Source organism: Onychomys torridus, chromosome 5 (assembly GCF_903995425.1).
Source record: "Onychomys torridus chromosome 5, mOncTor1.1, whole genome shotgun sequence".
In the NCBI taxonomy this organism is placed as follows: domain Eukaryota; kingdom Metazoa; phylum Chordata; class Mammalia; order Rodentia; family Cricetidae; genus Onychomys; species Onychomys torridus.
Genome location: NC_050447.1, coordinates 49,726,896 through 49,744,387, shown reverse-complemented (window position 1 = coordinate 49,744,387; position 17,492 = coordinate 49,726,896). Strand labels below are relative to the sequence as shown.

Below are 17,492 nucleotides of genomic sequence, written 5' to 3'. Positions count from 1 at the left end.
TTTTCAAGGCCACAGTCTAAGAAGCTGCTTCCTGAAGGCTGGTGAGGGTCCTGCCAGCCACAGCCAGACCCCACAACTTTGTCACATGCCAGTAACCTAAGACTGCCCTGGAGGGCACCAAGGGAATTGGCATACCTGTACATGCTACACATTATGGGTCCCATACTATGTGGAGGTAGCCGGGGGGACACTTCCCTCAACTGGCCCTTTCTTAGAAGACTCTGAGATCCCGGCTGTGTAAATACAGAATCAGGGCCCATTTCATCTCATGGCCATGCCACTGATAAGGTAACAGGACTGGGTCCCCTCTGGGACCTTCGCTATGCAGAAAACTAGCCAGAGGCCAGGCAGCCAATGGGGGTGAGGCACAGGGGTGTACTTCAGGGTTTCAACAGACCAGGTTGGAGCCCATGGGTGTGTGCGTGGGTCTGTTGGTGCCCAGGTGCACAAAGATACACAGGTCTTTTACCTGCCCCGCCCTCCACTTGTCCCTGTGCCCACCAGGAAAAACAGGTATGGTGTCTGTACCATAGGAGACAGAAACACTGGCTGGCCAGGACGCCAGGCGCTGGTGAGTCACTCAGTACTCACCCCCTCCCAGGTCGATCCCAACTTCTTTGAGTCCTTCTTGCCCTCCTAGCCCTGTCTCTCGGCTTTCCTGAGGCACGGAGGTCACTGTGTGCCAACCCTGCCTAGCTCCAGACTCTCATGCTTTGGGGAAGGTGGGCCAGGGGAAGGTCCTGGGAATAGCATGGCTCCTCTGCCACAGATGGGGAAATCAAGGCTCAGAGAGAGACACTGACTACAAGGGGTCACCCCACATGTGCTTGGGTCTGACTCCACCTCCCTGCTCCAGGAAGGCCAGCTTCTCCCAGTGTCTGTCCCATGGCATCTACATAGAAACTACCTTGGGTCCTATGTTCTCATTCCTAACATTGGGGATCTGGTGGTGGGTGTATGGGACATCTGGTCTGTGGGAGGTCTCCCATGATACTTGCTTCTGCTTCTCAAACCCTCCTCATTCAAGAACTCTCCTGAAGCCAAGCATGGTAGCACCCACCTTTAATGCCAGCACTCAGAAGGCACAGGTAGGCAGATCTCTGTGAGTTTAGGGCCAGCCTAGTTTTCATAGTGAACTCCAGGATAGTAGGGCTACACAGAGAGATCTTGTCTCAAAAACAAAACAACAAAACAAAAATAACAAAAAAGAATTCATCTGGGGCCTGACAGGGCTGTGGCAAGCAACCCCAGCTTCTGAACTGTCTCTCATCCACCAGGGTCCCAACATACAAGGGAGACAGTAAAACAGAGCAATTGGAAGCTAGTTCAGTGGATGCTTCGGGGTGCTGGGTGCACACATCAGCTTTCAGCCAGCACTGTGGTCTTCTGGCTGTCATTTCCCAACTTTCTGTATGAGATAAGGGCTCTGTTTATGTTTACAACAGTAAAAACATCTAGAGCTTAGCAGGTTCCTAAAACCCCAGGTGATTAGCTAAACTCGTCACTCATAGTTACTTCCTGGTGGTGGTGGGGGGCAGTGGGAGGGGCTAAGCCAGGGCGGTGTCAGACCCCAGTACTGAGGTACGGATTCTGCCTTTTTTTCAGCCTCTTAGCGCTATCATGTCCCCCTCTAGGCCACAGGCACTACAGGGGACAGGTGTCCCACCAGCTGACACCTGGGCTTTATATCGTGATCAAAGGTCAACCAGGAGCAAACCTTTAATCATTACAGTCTGAAGGCGGAGTGGGAGCTGGATGCTTAGCCAGCCAGCACTGCCTGAGAATCTTCCAGATGGACACATATCCTCCTGAGGCCTCTGGTCCAGGAGTCCAAGGCCTGGCAGTAGCTCCCCAGGCCCAGGCTCTCTGGAAGGAATGACAAGAGACTTTCGGCTTTGAACACCTTCTGCAGCTGAGGGGGGTGACAAACAACTACCTCTGCCCGAAGGTCCCAACAACAAACCAAGGTACACACCACCAAAGTTCACTTTGGGGTACCAACGAGTTTATCGGGCTTCCTTACAGAGCCTGGGCGGGATAGGAATATGGGTGCTCTCCCCAAAAGGTCCCTCTGGGAAAGTCTTTACTCAGAATGGGTGTTGGCTTCCCCATAGCCACATAGATAGAACATCTGCCCCTAATCCTTCCCCACCTATATACTCTGGTCCCTCCCCCAAGACCTAGAGATCACGTGCACTTAGGGCAAAAGAGCATGCAGCTATTTGGAATGGGGCGATTGGCTACTCAGGTGAGGGGCCCATGACCCACCCCACTTCTAAGAGAAAGTCAACAACCAATAAGCTGAGCCATGACGATCTTTTGCAAGCGGGCATGGGTGATCTCGCGAAGATGGTGGCAGATTGGCTTAGGGGGTAATCCTGTACAACAGCTTCACAAAGCTATCTAATAGGTGCATCGCAGCAGAGCCCAGAGGCACACACACAGGCATGCTCTGGGCTTCCTACAGGGCAGCATCCTCACGCCTCAGAATGTGGCTCCTGTGGCTCCCCTGTCTGCTGCCTCCTGACTCTCACGGATTGGCTGAGACCAGCCCAGGCTCCCACACTTGCCTATGTGGTTTCCAGGGAGCTAACCTGGGGCACCTTCTCCAGCCCTGAGGCTTACACACTGCACTGACACCCAGAGGGAAACACACACACACACACACACACACACACACACACACACACAATGCTCACCCACAGCCACCTCTATAACTGTTCCCTGGGGCCTGATGGTCCCTTTGAACCCCAAGTTTAATGCCCCATAGCATGAATGGGGGCAGCTCTTGACCCAAAATACCAAGTCTATGTGAGCCCCTCACTGCCACCCATGGCTGTTCTGGTCCCCTGGAAGAGATGTCTCTTGGGGCCCATGTGGGGGCCTCAGCCAGAGATCTGGGCCACTGAAGTAGCTTCCAGCCTCCTGTGTCCCTGAAGCAGAGGGCACCAGCCGGCAGGTGTCCTATACAACATACCAACAGGACATCAGCCTTCTCTGTCCATCAGTGGTGTACAGAAACAAAACACACTTAGATACATATAAACGACAAAAGGCATCTCCCTCCCCACTACAGCCTCCTGACTCCCTTATGCCCTGTTTAAGAGGAAGCTGCAGGTCCCCAAGCCCCCCTCGGATCATTTCCTTGCCCCACCTCTGCCCACAATCACGGTCTGCAGACCTCCAAGGAACACCATGACTCTGCGGGGGACAGACAGAAGGACACTGTGCAAGTCTCACACTGGGCACCACACAGATGGGCAGAGCAGGTCACGAACACCTGCTGGGTGACCCGAGACAGGACACTCTGTGCAACCCTACCTGGACGCAGCGATCTCGGCCTTCTGCTTGGCAATGGTGGCTGCCCGCTCGGCTGCCTCCACGGCCCGGTCCACTTTCTCCCGGATCTTGCTGGCACGCAGTGGGATGAGGTTCTTGCGCTTGCCGCTCACGAGCACATTCTGCTTGTATTTCCCCTCTTCCTTGGTGCCGTCGGGGAAGGTCATGCACCCGTAGCCATGCCGCCGGTTGCTGACCCACTCCCCCTCATACTTGAGACCGTCGGAGCGCTGGCTCACACCGAAGCCCGAGCGTTTGTCGTTCTTCCACTCACCCACGTAGGTCTCTGTGGTGGTGGCGTCGATGTCGTCCTCGATGACAGCCAGCTCGGCCTCGGCCTCACCCAGGCTGATGGTGGAGTGGATGTCGCTGGCCGTGGAGCTCACGGTGCTCATGCCTGCCTCACTGCGGAAGGAGCTCTGCTTGCTTCGCTGGCTGGCCAGGCTGCTCTTGGATTCAGACTTGCGCAGCTTCAGGCCGCTCAGCAGTGAGCGCCGGAACAGCCCCTTCTTCTTGCTCTTTAGGATCTCTGAGTCACTGTGGGCCACCAGCACGAAGCCACCACGGGACACAGCTGGACTGCCGGCCACTGCCGGGGAGGCGTCCGGGTGCAGCGCTGCACCGTTGGTGTGCTCGCTGCGCAGGGAGTTGATGGACGTCCTCAGGGGTGAGCGGATGACTGCGGCCATGCCATAGGGGACACTCTGCCGCACACCGTAGCCCTGGCGCATGCCACCAACCCACTGGCCCTGGTATGTCCCTGGGGAGACAAAGGAGAGAGGGGTGAGCTCCTGGGGCAGGATGTGGGTGACAGGTGTGTGGAACATTCACCTGCCCCTCAGAACCTCTTCATGAAAGTGAAACCCAGGTGGGTTTACCTGGGCACAGAGGCAGGCAGAGGGGCCACAGCGAGGCTGTAAATTGACCTCACTGAAGGTCATGTTCAAAGGCACTCCTGTCCTGTGTCCCATGGCTGGATTCTGAGACTGCAGTGGAGTATGATACAGAGAGGTAGAGTCTAGAGTGACCTTGGGACCCTTCAGTGGAAGGTAAAGGAGGGGAGGAAGCATGTCCTGTAGAATGCTGAAGGCAGTGAGGCTAAGGGTACACTTTAGGGAGAGTGAGGTCCCTGCTGCTGCTATTGGAGGTGTCAGCCCACTCAGTGGGGACACTCTAGAAGAGCATCAGGTGCGTGGGGAAGGGACATTAAAATTAGCAGACCACAAACACACAGCAGAATCAGGAGCAAAGAAACACGCGCCCTGTGCACTGCACCATCTATAGGAATCCAAAACAAGCCCGCATCTGCTGTGGATATCACTACATGTATCAATAATGGTCAGCCTTGTGGCAAAGCCATGACATGGAAAATTAGCCAAGAAAAGTTAGATGCACTCATGTCACCATACCAGGGCACAACCTTGACACCATGAAAGTAAAAGCAGCCCGGCACCCAAGGACAAATCCTCCGGATTCCATATATATGGGTAAAGTTCCAGGGTCTGGGCAGGAATGCATGGCTAATGTCCCTCACTGGAGCCACGTTTCCATGTGGGGTGATGGAGAAGTTCTAGAGTAGATAGTGACCATATGGTGGCATGTTTAACACCACTGAAGAGCATGCTGAATAGTGCCATGGTATGTGCTTTGGAGGCTGAGACAGGAGGACTTGAGCCCAGAAATTCAGAGCTAACAAATTTGGCAATACAGCCAAATTCTTTCTCCAAATGAGAAATGGTAGTTAAAATTATAACGTAAAAAATGAGAGAGAGAGAGAGAGAGAGAGAGAGAGAGAGAGAGAGAGAGAGAGAGAGTGTGTGTGTACATATTCATGGATGTGTGCAGGTGCGCACATCTGCACAGAGGTGAGTTGAAGATGCCTATCTTCCTTGATTGTTGTTCTCCACTTTGTTAAGACTTAAAATTTTTAATTAAAAAATTTAAGTATAATGTTCTAAAATATCTAGCTTTTAATTTCATTTTATGTGTGTTTCCCTGCATGAACATCTGTGAACCACACGCATGCAGTGCCCGAAGAGGCCAGAAGAGGGCATCAGACCCCCTGGAACTGGACTTACAGGAGGTTGTGAGCCACCCAAGGTGGGTGATGGGAACTGAACTTGAGACCTTTAGAAGAGCAGTGCACACTCTTAACCACTGAGCCATCTCTCCAGATGCTCCACCTTGTCCTTGAGACAAGGCCCCTCACTACACCTGGAGCTCACCAATTCAGGCAGACTAGCTGGCTAGGAAGTGTCAGGGATCCACGCCATCAGTGCTGCAATTACAGGCATGTGCCTACACCTGGCTTTTTACATGGGCGCTAGGATTGAACTCGGGTCCTCACACTTGTGTGGAAAGCACTGTACTGACTGAACCATCTCCTGCTAAAAACAGCCAAGGGACATTCAGGCCCCCCCTCTCCTCCATCTTGCTCAGCTATTACTGTATGACTCAGGCAAGTTCCTGGACCCCTTCAGCTTCCCTGTCTTCAGAGCAGGCCAGCGGTCCTCACCGTGTAGAACCAACCTGAACCCAGCAGAAGGGCTCATCACCACTGCAGCGGATGCCCTGAGGCAGACACCGGTATCATTCTGAGGCATCGGGTGTCAAGCCAAATGATTTCAGCACAACTTTGGGTCTCTCGTGATTCTAAAGACGCAGAGGCCCAGGATCTTTCTTTTCAGATGTGAAATGAGTGGTAGTTCATAGCAGCAGCCTCCTCTGGTCCCTTACCCCACCCCTATTCTCTATCACCCAGGACTCCTTCCTCATTTACAGAGACAAATGAATGCCATTGTCAGCTATGAGCCAGGCAGCCCCACCCAGGGTCCACGCACCATCATTACCCCCAGCTGTCTTCTCCCCTGACAGCCCCCAAGTCAAGTGGTCCTGGCCTCATTAGGCTTAAGGAGACTGGGTTAATGGAGGCTGAGATCACAGAGTGTCTCCTTAATCAAAGCGCTCCCACTCAACCCCTCCAGGTCAACCCAGCTCATGTCTCTCCCTAGCCAGTAGCAACACACATCAGTCATTTGGACCAACCGTCCACATACTACACTGGCCCAGGATAGCACCAGGTTCCTGAATGGCCCAGAACGTTCTTTCCTGGCTACCCAGGTACCAACTCCACACTGCAGGCACCTAGCTCTCTACTGATGTGTGGCTCTCAGCAGAGGACAGATATGCACAAAGAGCCAATCTGCTCAGGGCTTTGGACAAATCTGCCCAGAACTGTGGCATCCTCGATGAAACATAACTGACGGCCCACAGCACAATCCAGCGACGGAACACATGCTTAGCACATGTGAGCGCCTGGGCTCCATCCCAAGGATTACAGAGAAAGAAAATAGAGTCAGGCATGGTGGCTCATGCTTGCAATCCCAGTACTTCAGAGGCTAAGGCAGGAGGATTATCACATCTTTGAGGCCAGCTTGACGACGAAGTGAGACCCGATCACAAAAACAAAAACAAAACAAAACAAAAAACAAAATAGAAGGGGAAAGGAAGAGAAGGAAAAGTGGTCAGCAATGTAGCAAGGTGGCTTCTCCAGAGCAGAGCCTGAGATGTGGCTATCCACGATGGTCACACATGGGGTGGGGTCAGGGAGAAGGGACAGGATGCAGAGGGTCCTACTACAGGCAGCACATTGGAATCCACCCCACCTGGAAGCAGGGGCAGACTTCTGAATTCCCACAGGGGTCATGATGCATCCTCAAAGCAGGGTTGGGATGGAAGCCTTCAGGGAAGGCAGCTGACCCAGGGACCTGCCCTTCAGTCCACTGTTACAAAGGTTGGAAGCCACTGGTCTGAGGACCCGAGCGGGACCCCTCCTCAGAAGTTTGGGGGCCTGAGGACAAGGTGTAAACATCCCTCCTTCAAAGGCCTCCAACCTGTACTGTAGCCATGCTCATCCATAAAGGACAGGAGGCCTGCTGCCCAGCAGCCCTTTGCCCACAGTGGCCAATGGGATGCTCTCCGAGGCTACGAGGATAGGCCTGTCAGCTGTCTTGGCCAGCGAGTGCATGGCACCGAGGGTTCACGCTGTGCCTTGTGGGCTTCAGCCAAGAAGTGATTTTCCCAACCATTCTGGGGAAAAGGCTGAGTCCATGTCACCCAGAGTAAAGAAGATACCAGGGCACTGTCACAGCAGGGGACTGTGCCAAGAAGGTCTCTTAAGTGACCATTATGGACACAGTGGTGCTATCCCTGAGTATGGAAATCATCTGCTGAGTTTGTATTTGAAATGAGAAACACAACACTCCAAGGCCCCAACTCTGACCATGGAGTCAGGATTTCAGAGGAGATGGGGTGATTCCTACTATCAGAGAAGTACATTCCAATGTCTTAGGAATAAAGGCAGGACAGGGAGGTAGAGAAACTGTGCCTAACATAGCACACATAGTAAGATCATGTTCTAGAACCTTTTCCTTTACAGCAGACCTCTTCCCACCATTAACAATGGCTGTGTTAAGACACTACATGGATGTCTCTCTCCTATCACAGAAATCACCACTGGGTCTGACCTGTAGGTCCGACCTTATTTTTTGTTTTACTTACTCTATATTTGTTTATTTATGGTTCTAGGGACTGAATCCAGGGCCTCACACACACAGGCTACACACCAAGTTAAACCCTCACCCACTCGTGGTCTATTTACAATGGCTGATATTCATACATAATATCACACTTTCTCCTTAGGACACATCCCTAGAGCTAAATTTCTCAGTCTCAAGAAAGGTTTTCTCAAGGTCTTTGAGAAGTTGTCCTCAGAAAAGGCCACGAGAATGACCACATCCTTGTTATCACCAGCCACAGAGTGACATTCTAAAGCCTTGTGCAGCTCTGGAGAGCTATGGCTCCTGGAGTTAGCTGTGGACTGAAGTGTGTTCACCTGATCCCTAGGACAAGTGTGAACCCTCCAACCCAGGAATGGAACTGTGTGGACACACACTCTTTAAGGAGATGAAGCTGGAAAAAGAAGTGGGCAAGACAATGAGGCAGGAACCAAAAGTTGCATCCAGGAAGCCCCAAGATGAAGTCCCAAGAAAGCACAAAAGAAAAGACCAAATACAGAGATGATTGGTCTCCCAGGACATGAAGGGCCTGGGTGTCCTGACTGAGGACCCATGTCACTGCACAGCAAAGGGAAGGACATGCAGCAGGAAGTTTCCAGAAAGACACAAAAATGGAGCATACAAGAGACATAGGTCAGTGTCGCATACCTTTAATCCCAACACTCGGGAGGCAGAAACAGGCGGATCTCTGAGTTCAAGGCTAGCCTGGTCTACATAGGGAGTTCTAGGACAGCCAGGGCTACCCACAGAAACTGCCTCCAAAAAACAAAGACAAAACAAACACTATGCAGCAGACAGGGCTGCACAGCAGCAAGGCTCCCCGAGTGTGAAACTGGCGCCCCCACGTGGCACAAATTCTGAATAAAACGATTTTTTTTCATCTGCGTGTCACCAACATGCATTTTCCACCAACATGTCAGTCAAGTGATCAAGCCACAGAAACTCGATCTTCTAGGCATCCTTTCTCAGAAAGCTACTGCAGGATGTGGTCCACCAAAATGAGGGCGGAACGGAAGAGAGAGGAAGACATGGTGATCAAGTGGGAATGATGCAGGACTCCGGGATGAAGGCACTGAGAGGAGGAATCCACCTGGAAGAAGATCCACTTGAATCTGCGTAGTGACAGACAGACTGACAGGTGTGAGAAGAGCAAGGCTGCATCCAAAGGTTTTCTTATTGAGCATTTGGAGGGTGGGGGAAAACTGACCAATGACTTAAATAAAACAATGCAATTAAAAAAGAGTCAATTGCTAACTCAAAGTGTGCATGGAAAATGGACATTGGGGAACATTGCTTGGCTCAGCAGTAATCAAGCTTGCAGTCGCAAGGATGAAAAACACTGAGTATGGATTCAGCTTTTGAGTTGTGCTATAATTCTGGGATGGCCAGGGGAGGGGAGGGGAGCAAGAGCCTGAAGCTCTCTGTCTTCTGGGGTAGGGTGTTGAAGATCTGACACCAACCACATACTTACAAAGGCAGAGGTCAGCCTCTGAAGGCACGTGGCATACCTGGGTGTCACAGCTTGCCTGAATGCACACCACTGTCCTCAGTCTACCACTTACAGTCTTCATAAACTGTGGGTGCACATGTAGGAGCATGTGTTCTCAGAAGGGATTGGGGACGGGAGGAGAAAGGAAGACTGACCAGAGGCAGAGAAGACACCAGAGAAGCGTCAGACAGCATATGGAGGAAGCAGGAAGGGGACCAGAAGGTGGCCACTTTGGAGTACAAATGCATCATGTTTGCATAACACAAACATGGAGTCAGGAGAGGTCAAGGGCAAAAACAGAGCCCAGTAGAGCTGTGAACACAACCCCATACTCACCCCCACGCTGCCTGAATAAGAGGAACCACGAACAGCACATGGTCCATGCTGCTTGAGGTCCACCTGTGTGGTCCACCACTGCCTGGGGAAGCACAAGCCTGTGGCAGTTAGCCTTGTGAATGACAGGCTACGCCCTCGTGGCCTGAGCATGTGGACTTCATAGTAACACTTCTTGGCTGCCCACTGTCCACACCAGAGCGGCAGAGATGCTCTTCACTGTCCCAGTAAAAACCTAACATGACTTTCACAGCAGTTTCAGGCTTAGAGAAGTACAGTGTTTCCCCATGGTGGTCCCCGGGGTCTCCCTGTGTCTCCACAGAGGTTCCAAGGTCTGTGTGTGTAACCATGGAGGTCCCAAGGGTCTTTGTGTGCCCCTCATAGAGGTTCCTGGGGTCTCTGTATGTCCCCATGAAGATTCCTGGGGTCTCTATATGTACCCATGAAGGTTCCTGGGGTCTCCATATGTCCCCATGGAGGTTCCTGGGGTCTCCGTATATCCCCATGGAGGCTCCTGGGGTCTCTGTATGTCCCCATGGAGGTTCTTGGGATCTCTATATATCCCCATGGAGGTTCCTGGGGTCTCTATGACCTCCATGGAGGTTCCGGAGGTCTCTGTATGTCTCTGTAGAGGTTCCTGGGGGGTCTCTGTATGCCTCTGTAGAGGTCCCTGTGGAGATTCCTAGGGTCTCTGTGTGTTGTCCCCAATGGAGGTTTCTGGGGTCTCTGTATGTCCCTGTGGAGGTTCCTGGGAACTCTGTGTATCCCAATGGAGGTTCCAGGGTCTGTATGTATTGTCTCCCATGGGGCTTCCTGGGGTCTCTGTATGCCTCTCATGGAGGTTCCCAGGGTCTCTGTATGTCCCCCACGGAGGTCCCAGGGTCTCTGTGTGCCCCCATGTAGGTTCCTGGGGGCTCTATTTCCTTGTGGAGGACCTCAGAGACTCCCTGTATCCTTAACACCCTTTTCCAGCTTCCCTCTATCTGATGGAGAGCACGTTGCTGGCAACTCAGAACCTCAGGGATGGAGGTGTGACCCACAGTGACCTTGGCTCTGCTCACTGTGCACATGGCAGGCTGTGATCCTCAGCACCCAGGGTCCAGAGACTCTCAGTGGGTAGCTGGCATGACTCAAGGTCTGGGCTGCAGGGCATGGGGGGAGGACAGGAAAAGGCCTGTGCCAGAAGGAGGCAGCTAAGCACTCACCGTGGGTTTCCTTACTCTGCACCGCATGCTTGGTAACCCCTTCTCATCGCCTTAAAACTTCTTTCCAAACAGGGTCCTGGTGAGGGTTTAGCTTCCAGAACATAAGATGTGACTGCAGAAGCTCCTCAAATAATTCAACCTCCAGTCACCCTGTGACAAGCATTTCCACGCTAGTGCCATGGTCTGAATCAGATGACACCGGGGACAGGGGTTAAAGGTAGAATCCCTAGCAGAGGGCTATGGGAGGTGGCAGGATCTTTAAGGCACTGGAGTGTGCCCTTAAAGGCTATAATAGGGTCCACCTGCCTCTTCCTCTCATGTGGCCACTATGAGGCAAATGGTATTCCCACCATGGAATGCTGCCTTCCTACAAGCCCAAAGGCATGGAGGCCAAGAGTGGTCTGGGATCTCCAAGCCTTCTCTCTATATAGCTTGATTAATCTCAGCTATTCATTACAGTCACAGGAAGTAAACCACCATACTTGGAGACCTACTCAAGAGAAAAGAAAGCACAATGCATGCACACACACACACACACACACACACACACACACACACACACACACACACATCTTGCACATGACTGTCCACAGCAGTGATGTCCACAAGAGCCCAAAGACAGGAACCACCCACAGAGACACCACTGAATGAAGGACAGGGTCAGTGAGGCCCATCTTGGTGACAGAATATTACTCAGCTATGAAAAGGAACAACACTCGGCTACATGCCACCATGTGGATGAACCCTGGACACATGAAAGTCAGTGACAGACACCAGCTGCTCAGGGCCACCCCCGGCTTGGGCAGAGCCACAAGACAGGGAGCAGGTGGCCACCGGGGGCTGAGACATGAACCTTAGGTCAAGGTTTCTTCCTGAGATGGTGAAACTGCCGGACAAACTGCCTGAGCTGATGGCTTATGACTCCAGAAGTATTGTAGAAACCGTCAAGCTGCAATGTTTTATGCTTCTGTTTTTTGTTTTGTTTTGAGATGGGGTTTCTCTGCGCAGCCCTGGCAGTCCAGGAACTTGCTTTGGATACTAGGATGGCCTCAAACTCACAGAGCTCCACCTACCTCTGCCTCCCAAGTGCTGGGATTACCGATGTGTGTCACCACCTCTCATGGAGCAGCATAAATGAGTGAACTGCGTATGGTGGAGGTTTTAGGCCAATACAACTGAGTTTATTTTTTAAAATTCATTTATTTTATGCACATGGGTGTCTGTACACCATATGTGTACCTGGTGCCTTTGGAAGGCCAGAAAAGGGTGTCAGATCTTCTAGCACTGGAGTTACAAGTGATTATGAGCGGCCACATGGGGGCCAGGAACTGAACCTGGATCCTTTGCAAGAACAGGTCCTCTTTACCATCGAGGCATCTCTCCAGCCCCAAAGCTGGTTTTTGGTTTGTCTGTTTTGCTCTTAAGCCATGGGTCAGTGGAAAACCTCCATCTGCACCAGAGGAATGCTGGGCCTCATTCGGGCTTCACCTAGTATGAAGAGGCAGCAACAGCCTTCCTTTGCCCTGGCCAAGGGGTGAAGGGGTCCTGCTCCCTTCTCTGCTGGTCATCAAAGCCCCCCATCTATTTTAGAAGTGGGAACAAACAGGGACCTCCTATTATTGCTATGCTCATAACTACTCAATTCCTGTTCTGGGGCTCTGTGGAGACCACCCAGGATAAGACTTCCCAGAAAGCTGTGCTGCAGCCAAGGGGCATGGCACAGCTACACCCCTAAACCTTCACAGAATGCCCAAAACCAACCCAGAGGATTCATGTGTCCCCTGCAGAGATGAGACTAGAGCCAAGGTCAGCACTGGTCTCTGATTTCAGATCTGGCTGGCCATTAGTCAGGAGGGGTAGGATGGGCAGGGGCTGATGTGGGGTTTCCAGAGAGAGAGAGAATCAAGAGAAGTGGGTAAAAATCACATTCTGTCTTCACAGGCATCAACTTGATGACAGACTGTGACTGTCCTCCATGGAGATGGCACATCCAGTCCCAGTGGACACAAACAACCCTGGACAGCACTGCACAGGTGGCCCGCCCTGGCTATGAAGTTGGGATCAGCCTCACACCCACCCTGCCGGACATTGGAGCAGCCAGCCAAGGATGCACTGTGTCGAGGACAGCAGAGGCTGGACCCTACATCTGCCCCTGCAGCCCCAATGGGCACCAGCCTGGGAAAGAGACATCCATGTGGAGAGGCTGAGGGACTGGGCAGCTTTGGTGAGGGAAGTCAGAAGAAAGCCTGGCTCTCAGGAAGCTCAGGCCAGCCATCTTGGGTCCTCCAGAGGTCTCTGGGCACAGAGGTTCTCTCTGGCTACTGCCTGAGAGGCATGGAGGCCTGAGTGCTCATTGAGAGGCTGATCTCAAATCCCAAACCAGAAAGGGGCAGCAAAGAGATGGGGGAGTGTGCTGAGTGCAGGCCTGAGGTGACCCTAACACCATCAGCAGAAGAGATCAACTGGGGCCAGGCGGTGGTGGTGCACGCCTTTAATCCCAGCACTCAGGAGGCAGAGCCAGGCAGATCTCTGGGAGTTCGAGGCCAGCCTGGGCCTCAGAGTGAGTTCCAGAAAAGGCTCCAAAGCTACACAGAGAAACCCTGTCTCGAAAAAAAAAAAGGGGGGGGATCAACTGGCCACCTAAGTACCTGTGGTACCCCCCCCCCCATGGTACATCCACCCCCACGCCCCTGACCTCCATCAACATCTTTCTGTATGTAAAATGCTTTCTAGAGCATCAACTGCAGACATCACCCCAATATCAGGATAATGAGCAAAAGCAGGTCACTGTGCCACCCACAAACACCAACCATCCCTCTCCAGCAAAAACAAAGGACAGATACTTCCCAGCCAATCACAGCCCTGTTCCCCACAATTCCCTCTCTAGAAAGCTGCCTCTCTTTCAGGCAGCACCAGTACAGAGTGAACCCTAATGGGTTAGGGCCTCCCCCTACACCTGAATCCCAAAGCGCTAGCCCTTCAGTGGCTCCTTACAACACATCCTCACTCCAGGAATGAGCCCAAATCTTCACTCATGGTGGTGTCTGCAAGGCAGGGGCCAGGAGGACTCTGAGCTTTTCTATGGAGGGACCTTGGTGGCTATGGAAGGGTTGGTCATCTGTCAGAGACAGTCAGTGAAGAGGAAGGCCTAGGGCAGGTCAGCAAACCCGCCCACGGGTGTGACATGGAGGAGCATCACTACAGACCTAGGCCTACCAGCTTCTGACTCATAGAAGCCAAGAACCCATCCCAGGCCTGGTCCTGAGGGACTACCACAGCTCCCCTACCTTATTCTGCTCAGGGTAGCCATCTCCCCAGGGTACCAGCTCCACCTGGGACCTAGGAGATAGAAGTCCTTTCTAAAGACTCAAGCCCACCACCTCCTGGGGCCAGGGCTGGAGATGGCCCTGTGGGGAGCTGGCTACATTCCCTGGTACTGAGGGACCCAGTTTCCACTGAGTGCTCATAGTCCTGAGGAGCCCTTCCAGGGGCTGGAAACTGAGGCAGGCAGGCAGGCAGGCAGGCAGGCAAGCAATTTCCTGAAGCCATGGAACACCCAGCTCACAGCCCTAGGTTCCTAGGCTGTACCTACACCCCATGACACTCTGGGCCACGGCCTCATCTCTGAACCTCTGTCTTGTTCCTCCACAGCAGACCCACATACCTCCTAGGCTCTCAAGCACAGACATACCAGAAAATAAAGAATGGAGTGAGAAATTCAAAGTTGGTCCTGATAGGAGGACTGGGTCACCCACCTGTCTCTTCCTCCCCTCCCCCTCTCCTAGCTCCTGTTCCCTGACTTGCTGCTTACCCCCAGGGCTCACACATTTCTTCTCTTTGCTCCTTCAGCTAGTAGGACAGGATGCTGCTTCTGCAAGCTACCTCATGGTTGGGTGGGTATTGCTGAAGCCAACTCCAGCCCAATCATCCCCTGCCTGTGGCTTCTCTGCTGCACTTTCTCAGAGACACATGGTTAAGCCCAGGGCCCCGGACATGGTGCAGTCCCTCAGGTCCTTCACAGAGATGATCAGGCAGGAGCCCTGACTGGTGTGGTCCAGCAAGTGGGCCACAAACCCTCCCTGAAGTGTCCCAGGCTCCTTCTGCAGGCTAGGAGGCTCACCAGCCCCTCCCACCAGCCCTGCTCCCGCCATCCTGATTCTCCATCCCAAGTTACTTCCACAGATGGCTTTCTCCATGTCACAGCACCACCCTGCCTCCTGAGTCCTCTGCTCCACCCACAACAAGCAAGGAACCAACATGGGCTCCAAACCGCCAAACAGTCCTGGGTCTGTACATCCATCCTCAGAGCCAACTGGTTTGTGTCACAGCCTCTAATGACAAGAACCACAAACCCTGAGCAGTGACCCTGAGTCAGTCTGTCACTGTAAGCACTTGCTGGGGACCCACTGTGTGCCTGCCTGGCATGGTGCTGGGAGCTCTGGGAGGAAGAAATCAACCCACTGTGTGCCTAGCAGTCTACCTCCCTCCCAACCAGCACTCACAATCTACAGAAAACCCTAGAAGCCAATAATAAAACAAGTAGTACCATTTAAAAACAGGCAAGAGCTAAACAGACAGCGCAGACAGACAGACACCCAGGCAGTAGCACGCACTGCATGTGAAGAGACACCAACATCCAGCCCCGCAGGAAGCCTAAACAAGATCGTAGCAAGACACCGTGGGCCTGGGTGGCTGCAGTCTGAAGGGCAGTAATAACAGGTGTGGGTGAGCCTGGGGTGAGGCTGCGGGGAACTGAAGCCCTCACACACCGCAGGCAGGAATGGAAGACGGCGCAGCAGCTGTGCAGCTGGCTCCTCCAAAGGTAAGAGCCAGTCACCCCACAGGACCCCAAGAGCCCACTTCTGGCACCCCGAGAGAACTGAAACTACACATACACATAGAATCACCACAGCTCCACTCACTCCCGTGAGGGGAGGCCAATGCAAAGGCCCAGCAGAGGATGGGCCATGTGTTCACCGAACAATGGAGTACTACTCAGACAGAAAAAAAAGAATGAAGTACTGATACCGAGGATTGAGAATGTCACCCTCAGTGAAAGGGCCAGTCACATAGGGGCACACAGGTATGATCCCACGTGTCTGAAATGGCAAATCTGGGGACAGGAAGCAGGCCAATGGTCAGCAGGCATGAAGGAGGGTACAGAGATGATTGGAGCTAGAAAGTGTTCCAGACAGGCTGGACCTGACCACAGGTGGTACAGACCTGTGATCCCAGAACTGGGGAGGCCGAGGCAGGACTGAGCTACGGTGAGACCCTACTCAGTTGTTAGGACGCTGGCCTTGCAAGAGCAAGGGCCGGGGTTCAATCCCCAGAATCCACACAGAAAAGCCAGGCATGGCAGCACCCAATTGTAATGCCTTACTGTGGGCGGTAGAGACAGGCAGATCTCTAGAGTTCACTGGCAATCCAGCCTCGCCTAGCCAGCAAGGCCCAGGCCAGTGAGAGACCCTGTCGCATATAAAACAAGGATGGCACCTAAGGAGGAACACGTGGGGTTGACTTCAACTGCCACATACATGCACCCCACACGTATACAGAGAGACGGAAGAAAAAGAAAAAGAGACCTAGTGACGAGGACCCAACCGAGAAAACACTAAAAACAAAAGACAACAACAACAGCATTACCACGTGCACTGGAAGAGAATGAACTTTTATGCGAATTGTATCTCAATAAAGTTCTCATCAGAAATGAGGTCAGAATGCCATTTTCTCCCTCTCGGGGTGCAAACCGACCCGCACCAGTACCTGAGCATGCCCGTGGGGCTGTGACGCCCGATGTGTTGGTTTTTGTTCTGTTACTGTGGTAATACACTGACCAAAAGCAGCTCGGGGGAGGAGAGGGCACACTCAGTTTACACTTCCTTGTCACATCTATCACCAAGGGAAGTCAGGGCAGAACCCACGGAGGAACACTCTTTAACGGCTTGTTCTACATGGCTTCTCAGCCTGCCTTTTTTTTTTTTTTTTTTTAAATATGTTTATTGATTAAAATTTTTTTTTACATACTAACCCCAGTTCCCCCTCCCTCCCTTTCTCCCTCCTCCTCACCTCCCTCCCACTCTACCCCCATCCACTCCTCAGAGTGGGTAAGGCCTCCCATGGTAGTCAACAAAGTCTGGCATACCAAGTTGAAGGAGAGCCTAGCCCCTCCCCATTGTATCAAGTCAGCCTGCCTTCTTACAGCACCCAGGACCACCTGCTCAAGAAGTTGCCCCACAGACTTGCCCACAGGACAACCTTATGGAGGCAAGTCCTTAATTGACGTTCCCTCTTGTCAGGTGATTCTAGTTAGAGGTGTCAAAAAACTAACCATGACGCTTGCCTCAGAGGCAACTCCACAAGGAGCTCCTGGGATGGCTCCCGTAGCCTTCCTCTGTGTTGGAAACCCTTCCTGGGGAAGCTGGCCACGGCTCCTCCTGAAATGAACACTTCCTCTTCCCGGGGGCAACAAGCAGGAGACAGGTGCTTCCTGAGGGGCGACAGTCCTTGATGGATCTCAGCACAGCAGTAGTAGAGGGCTCCACCGTC

The 17,492-nt window shown here is 52.7% G+C and overlaps 1 protein-coding gene across 1 annotated transcript in view; it reads right to left on the bottom strand.

Moving 5' to 3' along the window:
* Positions 1 to 17,492, bottom strand: part of Jph3 (junctophilin 3) — a 64,483-nt gene that overhangs the window by 37,541 nt on the left and 9,450 nt on the right. The window contains 1 exon segment of the mRNA XM_036187193.1: positions 3,322 to 4,099. Coding sequence (XP_036043086.1) covers positions 3,322 to 4,099 — 778 coding nt within the window.